The sequence below is a fragment of the Lontra canadensis genome, unplaced genomic scaffold, assembly GCF_010015895.1.
Source record: "Lontra canadensis isolate GAN:19392208 unplaced genomic scaffold, GSC_riverotter_1.0 scaffold45, whole genome shotgun sequence".
In the NCBI taxonomy this organism is placed as follows: domain Eukaryota; kingdom Metazoa; phylum Chordata; class Mammalia; order Carnivora; family Mustelidae; genus Lontra; species Lontra canadensis.
In genome coordinates this window covers 2,463,991-2,484,573 of record NW_022631039.1, presented here as the reverse complement: position 1 = coordinate 2,484,573, position 20,583 = coordinate 2,463,991, and the positions used below count along the sequence as shown (strand labels likewise).

At 55.6% G+C, this 20,583-nt stretch overlaps 1 protein-coding gene across 8 annotated transcripts in view; it reads left to right on the top strand.

The window, feature by feature from the left end:
* AUTS2 (activator of transcription and developmental regulator AUTS2) overlaps positions 1–20,362 on the top strand; it is a 1,079,185-nt gene extending 1,058,823 nt beyond the window's left edge. For 7 of the 8 annotated variants that reach the window (XM_032872387.1, XM_032872381.1, XM_032872384.1 and 4 more), the window contains 9 exons: positions 2,701–2,796; positions 5,235–5,306; positions 6,298–6,327; positions 7,941–8,012; positions 11,184–11,325; positions 14,238–14,315; positions 15,136–15,219; positions 16,279–16,501; positions 18,756–20,362. In XM_032872387.1, the coding sequence (XP_032728278.1) occupies positions 2,701–2,796; positions 5,235–5,306; positions 6,298–6,327; positions 7,941–8,012; positions 11,184–11,325; positions 14,238–14,315; positions 15,136–15,219; positions 16,279–16,501; positions 18,756–20,004 (2,046 nt within the window). In that variant the 3' untranslated portion in view covers positions 20,005–20,362. The remainder of the gene's footprint in view (positions 1–2,700; positions 2,797–5,234; positions 5,307–6,297; positions 6,328–7,940; positions 8,013–11,183; positions 11,326–14,237; positions 14,316–15,135; positions 15,220–16,278; positions 16,502–18,755) is intronic. The other variant, XM_032872385.1, reaches the window with a different exon arrangement.
* The last annotated feature ends 221 nt before the right edge of the window (positions 20,363–20,583 follow it).

Genomic DNA, 20,583 nt, shown 5'->3' with positions numbered 1-20,583 from the left:
AAAACAAAGATGTCATTTAAGTAAAAGGGCTTATAGTGGAAATCTGTGATTTCTCCCCACTTTAAACTCATTCTTTATGTAAAAAAGTACTCATCTTGTCCCATCCTAAAGAGTTCAGTTCTCAAATTTAAATTGGAACCAGCCTATGTCCTATATTCAATAGGGACAACAGAGGACTTTTGTTAAAATACAGACACCTTTAGCATCTTACCATGATATTTTGGTTACGGAGCGATACTGCATCATGTTTACCTGAACCTTTGCAAGTCTCTCCGCTCAGTGGTTATTTTTATTTCTTTAAATGACACCAGAAAGAAAGAACGATGAGTCATTGCCTGTAGCCATGTCGGCCCACCGTACTCAACTCAAAAGAAGGGCTCCTCAGGTCAGCAGAGCCTGTGAATTCATTCGTGCTCTGAACCAGACCGTAAGACACTGTCCTAGTCCAGGGGGTAGCTGAGAAGTCAGGACCACAAAATTCTAGAGATCACCGAAGCGTGAGCTCCCCCGGAGACACGCAGACGTACCGTGAGGAATCTTCCTCACGAAGAGGGCAGTCTGTCCTGGCGCTGGGCCCCACGTATTCTGACACTGCTCAGCACTGTGACACAAAAGCATTTTTTGTTTATTTTATTCATTTGTTTTTTAAATATTTTGAGAGAGAGAGAGAGAGAGAGAGAGCAGGGGGAGGAGCAGAGGGAGAGGGAGATAGGCAGACTCCCTGCTGAGCTTTGATCACAGCTTTGGAGCCCGACGCGGGGCTGGATCCTGGGACCCCGAGATCGTGACCTGAGCTGAAACCAAGAGTCGGACATTTAAATGACAGAGCCACCCAGGCCCCCCCCCAAAAGCATTTTTTAATGGACTGCCGAATCCAAGAGGACCCCATGGGTCTCCTCTTTAGGGCTGTCCCGGGAAGGGTGCCATCCGTGACGATTATCCGATTCCTGCCCCTTGTCGGCGGCACTCGCTGATTTAAATCAGGACCATCTACCAAAGTCACTCTGAGAGAAAGCCCAGCGTGCTCCGCAGGTGCCTCAGACGAACTCCTTCAGACACAATCTGCGGCCCCCAGAGGGTCCTGGATGTAAGATGGAGAATGAGCCACGGGGCCTGAATTTTTGCCACATTCACGTTTTATTCCTTAGATACTGATCATTTTTCATCACGTGGGTGGGGAGGGCTAGTCAGCTGCATTCCGAGAGGGTCAGTAATGGACTCTAGCAAAAGGAAGATGGTGAAAATACCTAATTTTTTGCTGAAAACTTAAAGGAAGTATTACCCACCTGGAGGCAGAGTACTAGAAGCCCGAGCGCGTCCTAGCGCAGCCTGTCTTTAATTACTCTGCCTCGTATAGTGTGCTGCGGGAGAGTTACCTCGTTTTATTAGTTATGGTGGATAATATATGAAGTACTTAGGCTCTCCTCTTTGGGGATTAGGACGTTATAAGGGGAATTAAGATGCAGTGCACTCAAGTATCCAAAACACAATTTTAGACTTAAAAGTAGTTTTAAATGAGGGCTCTTGGCTTGCAATCACTGTTTAAGTGGATTTAGTTCAATATCAATTAGTCTGAAAAACTTTGCTGCATCATTGAAGGGAGCAGAATGAAATACAGACCAGTGGGAAAGGACGTGCCCTGGAAACCAGACTATGAAATGGGCATTTTAGTCCTTACCTAGAAAACAGCTAACGTAGCGTCGTTATGCAGAGAAGCTCGAGTTATTACCGTGTGTGTGAGGCGCTACGGAACCGTAAAGGCAGGACGTGACCTCGTGTCCGATCGGAGGTTGGATCAGAGTGAATGAAACCAGAGCAGTGGGATCTCAGAGCTATCCCAGCGTTGGGGGAAGGAAGAGCGGTGTTTGCCCTGTCCTCAGGATGGCCGTGGATTTCTTCCCTCCATCGTGTCCTCTGTAAACTAGTTAATTCCAGAAAGTTCATATTCTTAATTCAGAATCATTCTCCTCCCTTCGCGGAGTGGTCAGACCCGTCAAGGACTTGGCTTGGACAGCCCCCAGTGAGCTTGTCCATCTTGCAGAAAAAACAGTTTCACTGTGAGTGTAGATGGGGTCCTTTTATCTTGCCCTCCCACAAACATTTGTCATCATTTGAGACAAGACAATTACATTGTCCTCGGAAACCACCATTCCTGGAACAACCTAATGAAGCAAGGATTGTGAATATTTTCTCATTTCCTCAAACTATTAAAAATCTAAAAGTACTAATTGAGTTTTAATGGTATAAAATCCTGGAACTCATAAAGACTTGCTTCTTTTTCTTCCTTTTTTCTTAATTTTTCTTTTTTTTTTTTCCCCCTTTTTCTAATTAACTTGTAATGTCCCGGGCATCTTTATTTGGCTCAGCAACCCCTCCTGTTATTGACGCGCATTAAAATCTCAAGCCATTTAGGTCTTTTATCTGATTTAACAATTAATAATTAGAAAAGCTCCCTTTCTAATGATGTCCTCATCTGGGACATCATCTGTTGGCTGATTGATTCTGAACTACTTCTAACTTTTTAAGTTAAGCATTCATGGCGCATCTGTGTGATCATTTCATCATGGCTCCTTCACTAATAGCGTCCGGCGGGCATTACCTGGCTTGCTAATGTGGATGTCGCTCGATGGGAAGGGAACTGGAACATGGCGTTTGCCTCCCACTAACACCTTTGTCTCCCCTCTCCGTGTCTGGCCGCAGCTCTTCCATTCCTACCCTCCTGCGGTGTCGGGCATCCCCCCTATGATTCCACCCACCGGCCCGTTCGGTTCACTACAAGGAGCATTTCAGCCCAAGGTAAGCAACCGGACCGTGAACACACGCCAGCACTTTATAAGCAGAGGCTCGGGCGAGGTGGGTGGCGTTCCACAGCCACTGGCCAGTGACTCATTTTTCCAGTCTGAAGTGACCACCAGGGTTAGAGGGAGAATTTTATTTTATTTTATTTATTTATTTATTTTTATATCCCCTGGAGTTGTAAACCTCAGCCAGAATTTAATTTTCAGTCGGTACTACCCATGTCATCTCCGTTGAGCTCGGATCTCCTGTAATCTTTAAGATATACAGAAGACATGTCCGTATTTTTTCCCACCAGTATTGTGGACATAAGCTTCTGACTAGGAGATGCACGAAACGTTGGGTTCGTGCACACCAGCTTGTCCTTAAGGTATATGTTATCAGCAAAGACACGTAGCTGAGCCTTTATTGGTGTGAACAGCACGGACTAGACTAGAACCATTGAGAGCTAGAATTTCATCCTTCCGGTTGTGGGAGGGAAGTGGTCCTGCTCATCTCCCCCATTCCGCTCCGTAGCCCCGTGTGTCTGCAGATGGGGGTCTGCCCGCAGGTGGAGGGCTGCCGCCCACCCTCTCATGCACCCCTGTTCCCCCTTGGCCCTGCCTCAGTCCTCCATCAGCCATGGTCACACCTGCCAAGGTCAAGACTTACAGCCTAACGTGGAGTTAACCTTTTGCCCTTCACAGTAACCGAATCCTTTCTACCTAGTCGGGTTCTTCTACCCGGCTTGGGCTAGAGTGGTCTCCAAAGGTCAGTACCGAGGAGTGATTCTCGAAACCCCTTCCCTTTACGTGACTTGGTTATGGCCCTTACTGTATTTTTATACAGAAGCAAAATGTGGGTTAACAGTATCTGTTCTCAGATTTTTAAAGAAGGAAATTTTGCTCTGTGGGATTTGGGTTTTCTTTGCTTTTTTGTCCACCCCCACCACCCAATCTCATTTCTAAGAGAAAACACCAGTTTGGGGCCAGAGGCACCCAGCCTAAGCGTGTTTTGCATTTCCAAAGGCATCTTGCCTCAAAGCTGGAAGTAGGAAAAGAGATTTGAAAGCCTTGGGGGTGGGACCAGCCGCACCTTAGAAATGGCATTTCCCTGCTTACAGGCCAGGTTACCTCTACCTGCGGCTTTAATGATGGCCACGGGCAACCCCCCCCTACCAAGGGGATGAACCCTGGTGATTTTTCAACCCCTTTCCTTTGGTGTGATGCTGCTGCTTACTACTCCCTCCCAGCCCAGTCTGTCCCCTCTGGGTTTCACCCAGTCTCCAGCGCCTCCCCAGACTGCCAGGTCATTTAATAAATTAGACTATTTCCCTCACTCACTATTATCCAATCACACAGAAATCTACATCTGGGCAGGAAAGTCTCTCTCGGTGTTGAAATGGGCCTTTCCAGGCCATCTTCCTGATTGAATATGTAGATTGCGGTTCATTAGCCGAGTTCTTCATAAGTATGCAAATCAGGCTGTTAACAACTCCAGCTTAATTGTTAGTTGTACAGCAGCTGATTGCTTTTCTTTCTTCCATTCTCCCCCCTTCCCCAATCCTTCTCCTTCTAGGCTAGCCTCGTGCCTAAACTTGAGCTCTTTTCCCACACGCGTTAACTTCCCGGGGTTCGGGAGTCAACAGAAGTTGGGATCTCCTCAATAAAATACCCGGTGAAAAACGTTCTGAACCCTTTCACCCCCTGGAGAGCGAGGGCTGCTGGTGGGGGAAGTAGGCCTCCTGTTGTTGATGCCAATTCGAAGGACAAAAGCCCGTAGATAAGGTTATTGCTATGAGTGACATGTAAGAATGGTGGCGGCCTAGGAAGGATGAGGCCGCATCGCTGTAGAAATCATTTAATAGTAGGTCTGTGCGGTCCCTAAATTAGGTCCTCTTGTCCCATTTCCACCACCGCTAATGAGTGAGTACGGAGCGTCATTCCCTGTCATTGTCTGCGGGTTAAAATTCTGAGTTCGCTTCATGTCGCGCAGCACGCCCGGTTGTTCTGATGAGCAGCACCTGACGCAGCACAGTGCCGCGAGGGCCCCTGGGCGTCTCTCCGAATGCTCGGGGACGGGGCACAAGTGCTGTGCCAGGGCCGTCCGTGACTCGGAAGGAGATGGGGCCCCCGGGGGCCTGCTCCCGCGTGTTCTTCCCCTTCCTTTTTCCATCCTTCGCTTTTGACCGCAGTGACACGTGGCACGGTCCCCCTCCCTGCTTTCTGACGCCCTTCCTAGACAGGCCAAACCCTGGTCCACGTCCCCTGAGAGCCTGGGGAGCAGGGCCTCCTGAGGAGCACGTGTGGTCACTGGGGAAAATACCCCTGTCAACCCTTGTATTTCCAGAATGAAACAATGTCCATGTTTGACTTCGGTAATCTAGAACGCCAGCAAGATCTTGCTTTCTCGTTAAACGTGTGACGCGCCTCCTAAGCTGAGGTCTGATTACTTTGCAGACATCCAACCCTATCGATGTTGCTGCTCGACCCGGGACAGTCCCACATACTCTGCTCCAGAAGGACCCGAGGGTACGTAGAAAGTCCGGCTCAGTGGCAGATAACACCAGTGGCACAGAAGACCGATGTCCTGTGGTCCAAGGCCAGGAGGCGGACACTCTTAGCTTGTGTAACTCGTTCCACCCATCTGGTCTGTCCTTGTCTCCTTAAATTTCTGTCACACAGAAGAAGCTGTAAGCGATTTTCTCCCTGGAAGTCCCAGGACCCTCTGGCTGCTGTCCTGCGGTCAGGAGGTCACTGCCCCACCAGCGCTCCTGGCCCTCCACCTTTAATGCGGGTCCAAGCAAAACACCCCTTACGCTTTGCTTCCTTCCGTCCGTTCGTAGTGCACAGGCCCACGGCTTTGGGGAGGGACTGGAAGTTCTACAATAACAGACAGTCCTGTCCGGTGGAATGATCTTTACGTTACCCTTTGTAGTAAATACGGGCGGATGATTACGTGGGGCAGTATTGTCGTTTTCCCTGGGTAAGGGCAGTCAGGACCAGAGTTAAAGTTTAAAACGACTCAACGATGTAAGCATCTATCTGACAGTCCGCGTGAACTTCCAAAAAGTATCTCCTGACCTCTCCGTAATGGGCCGTCATCACATGAAGCGTGTTGGCTCCCGGGTCCCTGTGCGTGCCCGGCCTTACAGGCCCACGGTCTGGAGGCCCTTCTCCCCTGGAACCCGTGCGGCGGGGGTGGGCAGGGCTGCTGGAGACCACGATGCTCCTCGGATGTGTAACTGGGAGCCTATCGTGTTGCCAGAGGGCAGATTGCTATTGATTAAACTTGGTCGGGGGCTCGTCAGTGTGGATGTACCCAGGCTTGTGAAGTGGGGGAGGGGACACTTGGCACTTTTGATAGTGTGAAAATGGGTTAATTATTCTCTAAAAGGGCTTCATTTAAAAGTAAAATTCTAACATTTTAATTTCCCCTCCTAATGAAGCACTACAAATTTGTTAATTAGAGCAATTGTTTGAGTGACAGGCATGTAACCAAGTTGTCATTTTCTCTTCACAGTTGACAGATCCTTTCAGACCTATGTTAAGGGTAAGAAAGCTTCTTCTAGAACTGTTTTGCAACCTCTGTTTGACTCCCTGCGGGTTAAAAATACAAATCCATTCCCAGGAAACAAGCCCCAGAAACCCTGGCATCAAACGTTGGGTTGGCAGTGGCCGGGTCCTTCAGGTCGCGTGACTGAGAACGGCCAAAACTGCGCGGCCTGGAGCGCTGCAGGGAGCCAGGCCACTGAGGGAGGGCGGACGGAGGAAGCGCTCCCCCGGGCGGGGGCCGGGGTTGGCGTTGCTGCTGGGAGTCTTGTTGGCTGGGACGAGGAGGGGCACGGGGAGGAGGACTGAAGCTCAGGGCAGAAGTTAGGGTTCCAGCACGTCCTCCTGTCTCTTCGGCGTCCGCACCCTGTACTTAACGTGGGTCCCTCCACCTCGGCCGGCGGCTGCCTCATTCTGCAGGAGGTAGCGTCGACCTTCACAGCCACCCGACCCGCTCCCCTGGCGCAGAAGGGGGCTACCGCAGGCGTTCGCCCGTTTGCGCCCTGCGTGGCCTGGAGGGAGGCCGAGGGATGACCTCGACTAGACGGGACTGACTTGGGTGGGGGTGGGGCGGGGTGAAGGGTGGATGGTCGGTTGGAAGATGGATGGAGAGATTTCCTGCTGTCCTCAAGCCGTTTCTGGTGCACGTAACCAGATCCTTCCGGTTCTCTGATGACTGTCATCACGCAGCTGATTTCGGGTGATCCGTCCCTTCACTGCGGGAGAGCCGACCCAGACGTGGACTTGAGTCTGCGCTTCACAAACAGCTCCTAACGCAGCCACCAGAAGCGTCCGCCCCTGGCCGATGTAGGGCTGGGCAGTTTCTTCCCGCGCCCCTTAGAGTCCCCGAGCCCGTTTGGGAGCGGACGAGTAGGTTACAGCAAGAATCCAACGGACGGGCAAGAGGCGGTCCCCCCAGTCCGGGTGGTATGACCGCGCGCTCGGTCACTGCTCTGCTGGACACCAAGCCGTGAGCAGATCACGAGAGACACGGGGCGACCCTCTGGCAGGCGGGACAACTGCGGAGGCCCAGGGCACAGGCAGGAACGAGCGCTCTCCTTTGTTCTGTCCTCGCTTGGGGACGAACAGCGCCGCCAACTCGACCGGGCTGAGGACTCCTAGCGGAGAACCGGTGGGAACTGGGCTCCAGAACAAACGTGCATTTCTTTGTTCCGCCCCCCGTGGGGACGCAGCCGCGCCGGGGGAGGTTACCCAGGGTCTGCTGTCGCCTCCTTGTTGGGAGCGAGTCACGGCTACTCGCTAATTAGCTCCTCTGCGCAGCCGATTTGCATCGCAGCAAGTGGTTGAGGCTTCCCACTCTCGCAGGTCTGCCAGCTGGCAGCGGAAAAGAAAGAAGAGACACAAAGTGGGGCTCGGGCTTTTGCCACCTTGTCCCTGGTAACCGGGGAGGGCCCCGTCGAGTAGGGTTTGGGGAGCAGTGGCTGCGGCCGGGCTCCGCACACCCCAGGGCTGAGAGAGGCTTGGGGGCACTGCGCCCTCTTGTTCCCTGAGGAGGAGCCTCTGCAGCCCAGAGCCGTGGGAAAGCTTGGCGAAGCTGGAGACGGTTCTCTCTGCGGGGTCTCCTGCTGACCACCTTGCTCGTTCTTATTCCAGAAACCAGGGAAGTGGTGTGCTATGCACGTTCACATCGCCTGGCAGATCTACCACCACCAGCAGAAGGTCAAGGTCAGTCTCGTGGGCCTCGTCGGGCGGGGCACGGGGCAGGGGCGAGGGGGCCCTGTGGGTGTGCGACCCCCTGACAGAGGAGGCCTTCCCACAGCCTCTACTGATTGCGGCCAGGAAGGATCAAGTCCCATGGAAACAGCGTTGGGAAACCTTACTATGACTTAGGGAAACCTAATGACAAAAATGACAAAAAAAGCTGGTAACTCCCTGGTGTTTTATCTTTTAGGTGATTTTGTCATTGTATCCATCCAAAGAGCTTAAACATAGATTAAATCCTGGGGCAGGGAAAGAAAAGGTTTTGATAATCTAATTATAACAACCACGTGTGTGTTTATGTAGAAAATGCGTAGTATCTGGGAGGAACTACACATGCAAAGTGGTGATTTCGGTAAGATTCAGTGCATTCTTTGCTCCGTGTGACTTTGAAAAGCGGACCCCCCTCCCCCCGTGACGCTGCTGAACTTCCATCAGCAATGCGTAGCACAGAGAAGTCTCTTCTAGAAGCAGCGTCGTAGTCCACACTGCCATCCAGCACGCCCGGTAGTCATCTCCGTGACCAGGGACAGAGGTTAGCGTTGGCTCAGTACCACTCTGACCCATTACCCTGTCTGCAGAATATTTTGCCTAAACTTCGGTATTTTCATCGCACAGATGAATACAGTTGTGTTTTCCAGGCATTTGTGACATAACAGGGACTAGGTCAAGAGCCTCCTGCAGGTAACCAGACTAGGCCTCACCGGCTGACTTGGGGACCAAAGTAACGGACGAGTCCAGATTTTACTGTGTGGGCGCTTAGCGTCTGGGTAACTGCGCCAAGAAGAATGGGAGAAAACAACCAATCGAGTAATTCCAAGCATTCAGTGCTAACAGCATTTGGGGGAGCCCCCATGAGCTTAAGAAAAGAGACCGCTAGGTAAAGGAGAGCCGGTCATCGCAGAATGTTTGGTTTTTTAATGATTTAAAAAAAAAAAAGCCAACCTAGTTAGGGGTGCCTGGGGGGCTCAAGTCAGTCAAGTGTCTGCCTTCGGCTCAGGTCATGATCGCGGGGTCCTGGGCTCCAGCCGCCCGGCGGGCTTCCTGCTCAGCGGGGAGCCTGCTTCTCCCTCTGTCCCTCCCCCCACTCGTGCTCTCTCTTACCCTCTGTCTCTTGTAAAAAAAAAAATTAAAACCAACCTAGTGAAAAGTTAAAAAGCCAGTAAACGAGGTCCCTAAGATACTTGCGTTTGGTGCCAAGGTGACGGGTGGCCCCTCCCCTAAGCTCCCGTCAGTGCGTTTTGCTCACTCGCGCGCCACTGTTGGGCGAGGTTTAGCCAGAGACGCTGGCCCGGCTTCGCGGGCAGACGGTGCGCTCGGAGGGCGACGAGGCGTCGGAGCTCACTTCAACTCGCTGTTTGTTCTGGACACTGTGGCTGGCCGAGGGGTAGTAAGACACGTCCTCCCTGTAGCTCCGCGGCTTACAAGCGGTGAAGGATGTTGTCGCTGCCACTTCCGCAGCAGCTTCTCGGGGAAGGCGACTGCGGTGGCTGAGTTTCCTTCTGTCACTTCCGTTAGGAAGACCTCATGCCCGCGGGGAGGCTGCTCCTCCCGCTTTCCCAGCAAACTCCCCGGGACCCCCAAGCCCCACTTGGCTTCGTGGGCCCGACTTGTGGTTAATGGAACCGAGCTGTGTGCCGTGCACTATTAGCACTGAATAATGGGGCGACCGAGTTAAAGGAGGCCCGTGAAAGACGTTTACAGATTCACAGTGCATCAGAAGCTCCGGCCTGGGCGTGGGCCGTTGCTTTCCAGCAGAGCTGGGACGAGCTCCCTGGGGATTTGAGCAGAGGTTGCACCACGGTCCCCTTTCTCGGGACTGTTCCTTTCCTCCCCCTTTTAGTGCCCCTCCCCCAAGCGTGTCCGGAAAGAGCCGACCTCCTGCAGACGCGCTGTACCAGGGTCGAGGACACCCCTCTGCGGTGGCCGGGGCGGGGGGGGGGGGGCATATCCACGTGCGGGCAGGAGCGTGCCGCGTGCTTCCGCAGGGTGTCACTTCCAGCCCCGAGCGCCCAGGCCACGGTTAGGTTTTGAGCGGGGCTGGCGGCTCAGCACGATGGCGGCCTTCTCTTGTCTCTGATGCTCACACAGGCTCGCTCGGCTGCCGCGCTGCTCACTCCCTGGTACACAGCGTGGGAGAGGGACGCGTTTAGGGCGGACGTGAGGGAGTCTGAGGGCGCGCGGGCCCCGGCGGCCGGCGAGCATCAATCCAGGCGGAGAGACTGGAGGAGAGAGTCGGAAGCAGGCGCAGGGCCGCGAGGGACGGGCCGGCGGGCGGCTGGTGCGCGGAGGCTGAGAGCCGGGAGCAGCTGGCTGAGCGTTCACCTGGGGCGTCCGTGTTCAAGAATGACACAGGGTAGAGGAGGGAGGAAATGATGAGCTCGTCTCCTCGGCCTTCGAGGGAGGGACCGGGAGGAGCTTGATGAGGGAGAGATGAGCGAGCAGAGCCAGGGCCGCTGCCGCCGGCCGTTCAGAGCAAGAGGAGTTCTCGACGGCTCGCTGGGCTGGGCCATGACCTCTTCCTCGGGTCGTCATCGGGCAGCGGCAGGCGAAGCCCCAGCCCCTGCGATCAGTGAACACCCCCCCTTTGTTTCTGCTGGTTTGGGGTGTTCTGTCCTTAAGAAACCGCAGCGGTCATCTGGAAACGAGCGCGTGGGCGTGCAGATGTTTCCTCACCACTTCCAGTTACTCACGCACTGCGATCTGTTCGAGGACCGCAAAGAGCCATTAACAGTTAATTTACACAGATTATTCACGCAGAATTCCTAACGAAATGAGCTTTAAAACACTGTCATTTAAAAACTTGCCAAAGTGGGGCCTTGACAGCAGATAATGAACTCGTCTGGAGTAAGTAGGATACGGTTTCATTCCTCAAGCCGCACGACCTCGAAGACCGCTCGCAGGCCCCGTCCAGTGCCAGGCCCCGCTGGCCCCCAGGGGCTGACCTGCTATCCTGGGCGCGAGCGGGTGAGACGGTGTGTGGGTCACTCTTCCCACCGCGCCCGTAAGCTTGAGCCCGACTCGAGCCCCGCGCCCGCTATTCCGTCTTCTCTCGCGGCCACTGCCGCTGCGCCCGCCTCCATCTTGCCCGCCGCTCCTCCTGGGTCTCATGTTTTCCTCTTCCTCTTGCTGCTTCAGAAACAGATGCAGTCAGACCCGCATAAGCTGGACTTCGGATTGAAACCCGAGTTCCTGAGCCGCCCCCCGGGCCCCAGCCTCTTTGGAGCCATCCACCACCCCCATGACCTGGCCCGGCCTTCAACTTTGTTCTCTGCCGCTGGTGAGTTCCGAGCGCAGGGGGGAGAGCGGGGATGCGAGTTCACAGGTGCCTGTTTGTGCTCTGGGCCGCCGCCGCATCCCTCCCTGACGAAAATGCTGTTCGTGCTGGCGCTCAGGGCAACCCCAGTGCATCAGGGAGATGGACCCTTCACTGACACGCCCTCTCTCATTAAGGAAGGAAAAAAGATCCATTGTTCTCCTTGGGGACTCAGACTGCTTTGGCTCATTTTTTGCTTCTGTATTAAACCAGAGTAACTCATGATCTGATCGAGAAAGATCAGAAAGCTTACAAAGGCACATCGATAGGCAGCGGTGCCAGGAACTGTATAAGGATGTGGCTGTCCTTAGGCTCGGTGCCCACAGCGCTCGGTCACTCTCCGCTCCACGGGGCTCAGTCGAGCTGTTTTCCCAAGAGTCGGAGGGAGGGGAAAGCAGAGTAAGACAGCGGCCGCTGGTGTGTCTGCTGTGCAAGGGGGTCAGCCCGCGGGTGGCTGCTGTTTTCGGCTTTGGAACATAGTGCCGTTGCCTGCGTGTTTGTACCGATGCAGAAAGCTTGCAGGACGGAGCATGCACACCTACATGGTCTGTTGGTTCAGGGCCGAGATTACACATTCTCGAACGCCCCAGGGATATGCCACAGTGGGGGCAGTGGGGGCTGGTGGTCACCCCTTTCCTCTCCAGGTACATACACACGAGGGGCAGTGGCCATAAGGACTCTCAGAAAGCAAGAGCACTCACTCCTCTCGGTATCAGAGGTTCCCTATCCTTCAGTCCTCAAGCCTTTGGGCCGCACAGAGCCGGGCACAGAGCTCCGCTCGGGAGTCCTTGCCCATGGCCTGGGGCTGACCCATTGTGCTAAGTTGAATTTATTCTTCTGGACATAAATATTCACTGGGCTCCGCTTCTGGTCCTTTTGGGAACAAGTTTCACATCCATCCTGCCGGCTGCCTTCCCAGGCTTTTATCCAGGACTCCTTGGTTGACCTGAGGCTCTTGCATTCAGAAAGAGGGAGACTCCCCATCGCAGGAAATCATCATGATAAAGGGCCTTGCTGCCAAAGCCAGTGAATCACCCTTGAGGCTGGATGGAATTTGCTAAGGTCTCAGGTTTTTCTCTGTCAGTTCTGTCTGGGGACATATTTGAAGGCTTTGTTACCATGGCACCTAGGCCCTGAGACGGAGCTCCGGGAAGAGCAATTTTTGGAGAAAAATAGATTTCTCCCTGCCTTCCGTTGGAGCCAAGCGATCAATTGGCTTCTTTTGCTTCAATAATTCTGGAACTGCCAGGCCCCCCCGGGGCCCCTGGGCTGAGCAAAGCTCCCATCTTCATCGAAGCGTTAATCAGCGTCTACTACACAGAGACAGTGCGGCCGGATTTGCATTCAGCCTGCAACACTGTTACCACCTGATGACACGCTGGCCTGTGTTCTCAGGCCGGAGCCGGACTATCATTTGGGCACGGCCCCCACGGAGGCCAAGCCAGCGTCTAGGCCGGACAGAGAGCTCCTCCCGTGCCCACCCGAGGCCCCACAGCAGTGCAAGGGACAGCAATCCAGAACATAAACCGAGTTCCTAGGGTGTGGGGAGGGACCACCACATGCCTCCACTTAATCTGCTTTCCCAGGGGAACTTACACTTGTTTATAGGAACTTAGCCAACATGCAAGACACCGTGGGGTGTTTTTAGGCCGTTCGTTGAGGCCCCGCGTATATATCCACCTGGAAGGTCCTCTTTTTTAGTCTAAGCAATATTGGATTTTGCGCCCAAATGGCATTTTGGTGAAACTTGCAGCCGGTGTGTGTAATTCACGCACCCGTGTTCAGTTGGGCCGCTCTTCTGCTTGTGTCGGGAATTCAGGCCGACATCCGCTCAAGAGAGGTGACGTCAGCAGAGCCGGGCCAGTCCGGTCTCTGAGCCGAGCCTGCCGCTCCGCCAGCGTGTCTCCCGGCTCTCGGCTGCCCCGTTAACAAGCCAGTCGGATGCCCTCGGCTCGTACAAGTGTCGTCCTGCTTCCCAGGCGCGCACCCTCTCTCCTTCTCTCCCTCTCCCCTTCCCCACCTTACTCCGGGACAAGGACGATGCAGCTCCCTAAACACATGCTGTTTAGGCAGACAATGAAACGCTGGAGGATGGAGAAACCAAAGAAGACCACTGACCTTGAACTGAGGTCCCCGTCGGGCAGATAGGGTCCGTTAGCAGATTGCCGGTGTCCACAAATGTAGGAATAAAGTGGCTTTTTCTGGCCCCGAAGCTGGGAGCTGCCTGGAGGACTTCATCGCTTGTACCTGATGCAGCTCACGGTCCCGGGTCCCGCAGGCCCAGGCCTTTTAGATGGTCTCCTGACCACCAGCACAGTCCTCAGGGAAGGGGCTCTGCGCCACCCAGACACGCTGCTCCTGGGCCAAGAATTAGAAAATACAGCTTCTAGAACAAGTTTCTCAGAGTGAAAGACTTGCCCCCCGACATGCTCTGTGAAGAAAGTATCCCGTGGCCAGATGTCCCCCTTTCAGAGGACAAGTGAGCCCGGGAATGTACTAACGGCTCTGGAGGTCCCTCAGGGAAGAACCCAACACTTCATGCTTTGGCATTTGACCCCCAGCTTGCTTGGTTATAGAACCGGCCCCCCACCCTGCCCCGCCTTGTGCGGTCTCTCCATGCTTGTAATGCTGTGCACCCATGTCTTCTCAAAGGAATGCCTTCTTTGGGCAGCGGCCAGCCCAGCTAGGAAGGAGAGCATGCCTTCTCCAGCTAACATAAAACATGTAGTCCCCCGGCACGTGGCCTGGGTGGAATTCGGCCACGTCCTTGTTTCAACATACTCACCCCCGTTTTCTCATGGGGCCCTTCGGCAGCTGGGAGCGTGGTAGGAGTTGGCTTTCTGGGAAATCTGATTCTGTTGTGTTTGACTTTCCAGGTGCTGCACACCCAACCGGGACCCCTTTTGGGCCACCCCCCCACCACAGCAACTTCCTTAACCCTGCCGCTCACCTGGGTAAGTTGCCATCGGCGATGGGAAGTGACACGTGTCTCACCAAAACCTTGGTTTGCCACGCTCCCTCCGCGCTTCTTGGCGGGTTGGCCGTGGTCCTAGACACCCCGGTGACTATGCAGGGCCATGCTGGGTTCGTGGAGAAGTTTGACGGCCGGCCCTCCGTCCTCAGGATCTCAGTACCTCTGACACCACAGTCTTAAAGTAGGGGCTGTGTGCTCGGTCGTGATGCCATCTGAGGTGACAGGGCAGTGGGAAGGAGCCGTGCCCCATGTGCCCAGCGATCTGTGTGTACAGTAGCCTGTACCTGCCCGCTGGGGTGAGATGGTGAACTCCCTCTGCCTGCCCACCTCTGGGAGGAGGAAGAAAAGGCAAGATGATGTAACAAGGAAGTGTTCCGTGCTGTTTCTTAGTCCCCTCGGGTTTCACTGTGCATCTGTCTTTTCCTAGCAAGGGTGCATGCTCTAGTGTGGCCTCTGTTTTCTGGGTATTTCCTGCGTGTGCACAGGCAGGCGTATAGGCAGTGGCACGCGACAACGGGGTGTCTCCACAGATGCGCCTGCACCATTTCGTCACTGGGAGCCTTACTCCTAGAGCCCACAGAGTACTTTCCCCGAGGAGGGAGGACAGGGCAGGAGAGTGTCCTAGAACACTGTGCCCAGACCCAAATGCAGTGAGACCCTCTACACAATCAGGGACGGACGGATCGGGTCCGAGTGTAGAGCGGGCAGGGGCCCCACATCGCCTTCCCACGCCCGGGAAGCTCTTACCCTCCACTCACCCCAGTCCTGCAACCGTTTCCTTTTTCCCGATCTGTCCGCAGAGCCTTTTAACCGTCCGTCTACGTTCACTGGCCTCGCAGCGGTTGGTGGCAATGCCTTCGGGGGACTCGGAAACCCTTCAGTTAGTGAGTACCTCTGGCTTTTTAAAAATCTGCCTCGGACTGTGTGTCTCCTTGGATCTGTCTATGGCTCAAGACCTTTCTAGCTAGAAGGAAACTGTCCTCGTGGGAAACCGATGAGGTCCTATCCGGAGAAGCCGGCCTCAGCAGCGAAGTCGGGGGGAAGGGTGCAGGGGTTTCAGGGGAAGCCCGCTGTTCCTGTGTGTCCCTGATCAAACTCCATACAGTCACTTAAGCTCAGTCTCCCCCACGTTCCATCCCTACCCTCCGGAACTTTAGCTGCAGCTCCCGGTGGACGGGGAAACCACTCTTCCTCCGCCTCACCTTTGGCACTAGTGGCACTGAGAAAACTACCAAAAATGGCAGGAAAACCGCCCTGGGCTAAGGCTAGCCCAGCATTTTGTACTCCGTCATCTGGGAGGATCGTGTCATTTTCTACCAAAAAGTATCTCGAGTGGGAAAAGCGGTGTAACACGGACTCATTTTCGAGCCACCGAAGGCTCAGCCCTTGTCTTTGGTGCTGTCCGTTTGTCACGGCCTGAAACGCAGCCCTAAGGGTGCCCTCCCAGTGTCGTCCTGTGCGGAGACCTTACGTGTCTATCTGGGTCCACTGCCGTCTGGGCTTGACGACCTGTTTCCATCCGCTAATGCTGTGGGGACAGTGGCGGTCCCGTTGGCGGGGCTGTGGGGCAGGGAGGAGCCAGAAGGCACCGCGGCGATGGGTGTTGTTCACGAGAGGACCCCCTTCTGCATGCCGCAGGCTCCTGCATGCACCAGACGTGTTCGATTGGGCGCTCTTGGCACCTGTCCGGCCCCTTTCCTCCTGAGTCCTCCCCCTCCTGCCCCGTCGGCTTGGGTTAGAGAGCGAGAGCCTTGAGCTGCCTCTCCAGGGTGGGGCGAGCGTCCCTCTAATGAGTCTGTTGATCTCCTTTCCTTTTCCAGCTCCCCATAATATGTACTCATTTTAACTCTGAGTGCTGTTAGAAGTTTTGGGGTAAGTACCTTCATTACAGCGGATTATATGATTTCTCTTAAACCTTTTTGTTTTCCACTTCACCATTTCAGCACCCAACTCAATGTTCGGCCACAAGGATGGCCCCAGTGTGCAGAACTTTAGCAACCCTCACGAACCCTGGAACCGGCTCCACCGCACGCCTCCGTCGTTCCCGACCCCTCCGCCCTGGCTGAAGCCAGGGGAGCTGGAGCGTAGCGCGTCCGCTGCAGCTCATGACAGAGATAGAGATGTAGATAAACGAGACTCCTCCGTTAGTAAAGATGACAAAGAAAGGTACGGAAAGAACCCGCTCTCGAGTCCCACTGGGGGAGCCTGCTGTGCGCCCAGGACGGCCGTGCCCCCGCCCCATCCCAGCCTCGTGCTCCGGCGGGCCGTGTGGCCCCCAGTCCAGGCTCGGCCCCGGGCCAGCCCCGCAGTCCCCGAGCGCACCCCCTCGGCCCCCTAGAGCACCGCCCTGTAGGCTATGACCACAGCGCAGCGAGAGCGCCCCGACTCAGACACAGACCTGCCCCGAGAAGCTGCGAGGTCCCCGCGAGCGCTAGTGTGCCCCAGCAGAACTCTCTCTCTCTGAGACAGCGAGCTGGAGCTCCGGACCCAACACACACAGCATGAATCAACACCATATTTGCTTTCAAGTTCGTGCAGTCCATTAAATCATCCATAGGTTTTTTTTTTTTTCCTGTCTCTTTCCCTCTCTTTCTTTTTGTTTGCTTTTAGAAAGTCACATTTGCATCGTTTCATCATATTTTTCTCAAGTTTTGTTCAAACCCCAATCCCGGGCTCACAGAGGACGAGTGGAAGTTTGCTAACCTAGATGCCGAGGAGCGTCCGTACGCGTTCCCGGTGTGGGTTTTGCTTTGCCAGTGGGGAAGTTACTTTGACTAACCGTGTTTTCAGCTCTGGACTTGGTAACCCTTGCCTGTAACAGGAATCGCCTTAAGGAGGAAAAGGTCTTAGGGTATTTTCACTGAAGAATGTCCTGGGCATTCTCAAGCAAGCGTCCCTCTGTTTTCTTGCTGTAGGCGGTTTTCCTCCTGCTCAGACTGCGAAGCAGGGAAAGACCAGATACGCTCGACAGGAAAATCCCTACCAGCGCTCTCCCTTGGGTACTTGGGTCTCACACAGGATCCAGATCTTTGATTTTCCTTACTGTGTGTGGGGCGCGTGTGTGTGCATGCATGCCCACTAGTGATTTAAAAGGATTCACTTTCACAGACCCTAAGTGGGTCAGATTAGCATGTCCTCCTCATTCTCGCTGATGCTGTCTTAGAAAAGAAAAAGACACATTTTCCTTCAAGACCGTGTGTTCGAGCTCAGACAGCGGGAGGACCGCTCGGGGCGGTCAGCTGTGAACCGCCGGGGCCCGGACCGGGCGCTCTCTCGGGGCCGCCTGTCGGTGACCAGAAGATGGTGAGGCAGCAAACCTTCTCGCATCTTTCTTGATGGGGCCCAAACGGCCTTTGGATTCAAGTCTGGAAACGTGATAAAACATGCTGGTTTATTCTTGCCTTTTGAAGATGCCCCTCTTCCTGGCCTCCGTGTTGGCTAGAAACCGCATTTGTAGGGGAACCCCCCTTCCTGCTGTCACGCCCCTCTGCCTTGGGAGCTGCCGAGCCAACGAGGTGCCTTGCCCCTGGCCTCACCCCGTCTGTCTCGCGACTGTCCCTGCATCGTGTCCGGTCCAGTCTTCCCTCGTCCTATCAGCCTCGTGGTCCTTCTGGGCTCAGCATCCCGTGCCCTGGACACTTTAGCCCCCATCCCAGACAGGCCCCTAAGATTCTTCTTCCACGTGTCCACTCCCAGATGCCCTCAGAACGGTTCTCCACTTATCCCCTGAGGCCCGGGGACCCCCCCTTTTCCTACCGGCTTTCCTCCATCTTCTCCCCAGATTTCCACCTTGTCCCTCCTGAGACACAAGTGCCGTTTGCAACCCATGAGCCCTGAACTCGTGGTTTCCCTTCAGAGCCCCTCCCGGGCTGCCTCTCGCAGGGCCTCTGAGCCGGCGTCCTTTGCTCCGAGACGGGTCACTCGTCCTCGTGTCTGGAGTTTGAAGCTCCTGTCACGTTTGCGTCAGACGCTTCCTCCCTCCGGCTCAGTGTCGCAGCAGCGGCAGAAAGGTCGTCTTCGTGGTTGGGCTGCTCAGGCGTTTCTGCTCCACACTAAATGATCCCGTGGTCGAGACAGGTGGGCTGTGTCACCAGAGCACTGTTACCGTCCCCACTGGTCCACGTGCACTTGCCGAAACCTTTCCTCTGTGGTCTTAACGGACCATGTGACTCTTCCATACAGAATTATTCCCCTCGGGCCCCCACGCGCCCTCATGCCCAGCACTTAGCCCCCAAAGCGTCCTCTGACGTCGCGGTGAGTAGGGTCAGGATGGCCGGCTCTGCTGGGCACAGGGCGCACCCGGCGACCGCAGGCACCAGACCCGAGCCCGTCCTCCTCACACCACCATCTCATCGGCAGTCCCTCGCCAGGCCGGCAGGCCCGCTTCATCGGCTTCTCTGTTTGCTTCTCTCTTCCTCAGGGAAAGCGTTGAGAAGAGACACTCCAGCCACCCTTCACCAGCACCCGTCCTCCCGGCGAGCGCCCTGGGACCTAACCGTAGCTCCGCTGAACAGATCAGGGGTCATTTGAACACTGAGGCGCGTGAGAAAGACAAATCCAAAGAGAGGGAGAGAGACCACTCGGAGTCCCGCAAGGACCTGGCCGTCGACGAGCACAAGGCGAAGGAGGGCCACCTGCCCGAGAAGGACGGCCACGGCCACGAGGGGCGAGCCGTGGGCGAAGAGGCCAAGCAGCTAGCCCGGGTGCCGTCGCCCTACGTGCGGACCCCCGTGCTGGAGAGCGCCAGGCCCAACAGCACCTCCAGCCGCGAGGCCGAGCCACGCAAGGGCGAGCCGCCCTACGAGAACCCCAAGAAGGGCTCGGAGGTCAAGGTGAAGGAGGAGCGCAAGGAGGACCACGACCTGCCTCCAGAGGCCCCACAGACCCACCGGCCGTCGGAGCCGCCGCCTCCGAGCTCCTCGTCCGGCGTGCACCCGGGGCCCCTGGCGTCGATGCCCATGACGGTGGGGGTGACCGGCATCCACCCCATGAACAGCATCAGCAGCCTGGACAGGACGCGCATGATGACTCCCTTCATGGGCATCAGTCCCATCCCGGGCGGAGAGCGGTTCCCATACCCTTCTTTCCACTGGGACCCCATACGGGACCCGCTGAGGGATCCCTACCGAGAACTTGACATTCACCGCAGAGACCCGCTGGGCAGGGACTTCCTGCTGAGGAACGACCCCCTCCACCGTCTCTCGACCCCCCGGCTGTACGAAGCCGACCGCTCCTTCCGGGACAGGGAGCCTCACGACTACAACCACCACCACCACCACCACCACCACCCGCTGTCTGTGGACCCTCGGCGGGAACACGAGCGCGGGGCGCACCTAGACGAGCGGGAGCGCCTGCACGTGCTCCGGGAGGACTACGAGCACACGCGGCTGCACTCAGTGCACCCCGCCTCCCTGGACGGGCACCTGCCGCACCCCAGCCTCATCACGCCGGGGCTCCCCAGCATGCACTACCCCCGGATCAGCCCCACGGCGGGCCACCAGAACGGACTGCTCAACAAGACGCCTCCGACGGCCGCGCTGAGCGCGCCCCCACCACTCATCTCCACGCTGGGGGGCCGCCCCGTCTCACCCCGCAGGACTACTCCTCTGTCCGCAGAGATGAGGGAGAGGCCCCCTTCCCACACTCTGAAGGACATCGAGGCTCGGTAAGGAGAGCAGGGCCCGAGCGAGGACGGAGAAGCCCCACACCCACACGACGCCAGACTTGAGAGAGGGAGGGAGGGAGAGCGAGAGAGGACGGACCGCTGCCACGGACTGGGGGCCACGCGCCTCCGCCTCCTCCCCTTGTAAAAAATGTATAGACTCCGTGCAGATTTTGAAATGTTTTTTTGTATATTCTATGTTGAAATTTTTCAGATCTTTTAGCCAAGTCCGATGTTCTCACGTCCCTAACTCTTTCGGTTTCTCGTATAAAACTTTGTTGATTTGAACCAAAACAGCAAAGATGGCATACACACCCGGCGCGGTGGTGACTTGGGGGGGAGGCGGCAGCGGCGCCCGCGGTCCGGTCCGGCGCGCGGAGCTCCCGCAGATGAGAAGGGGAGGCCGTGTACATAGTCCTGTAAAGAAACGTTGCTTCGGGAGCTCATGGTTCATATATGCAAAGGGTAAGATGAAAGCTTTACTGTGTACAAATGTAAATAGATACAGAGTAAGTAACCTAATACATTACTACTTCTTCAAATGTGCTATCTGCAGACTTACTACCCGCGAGCGCGGTCAGCTGCG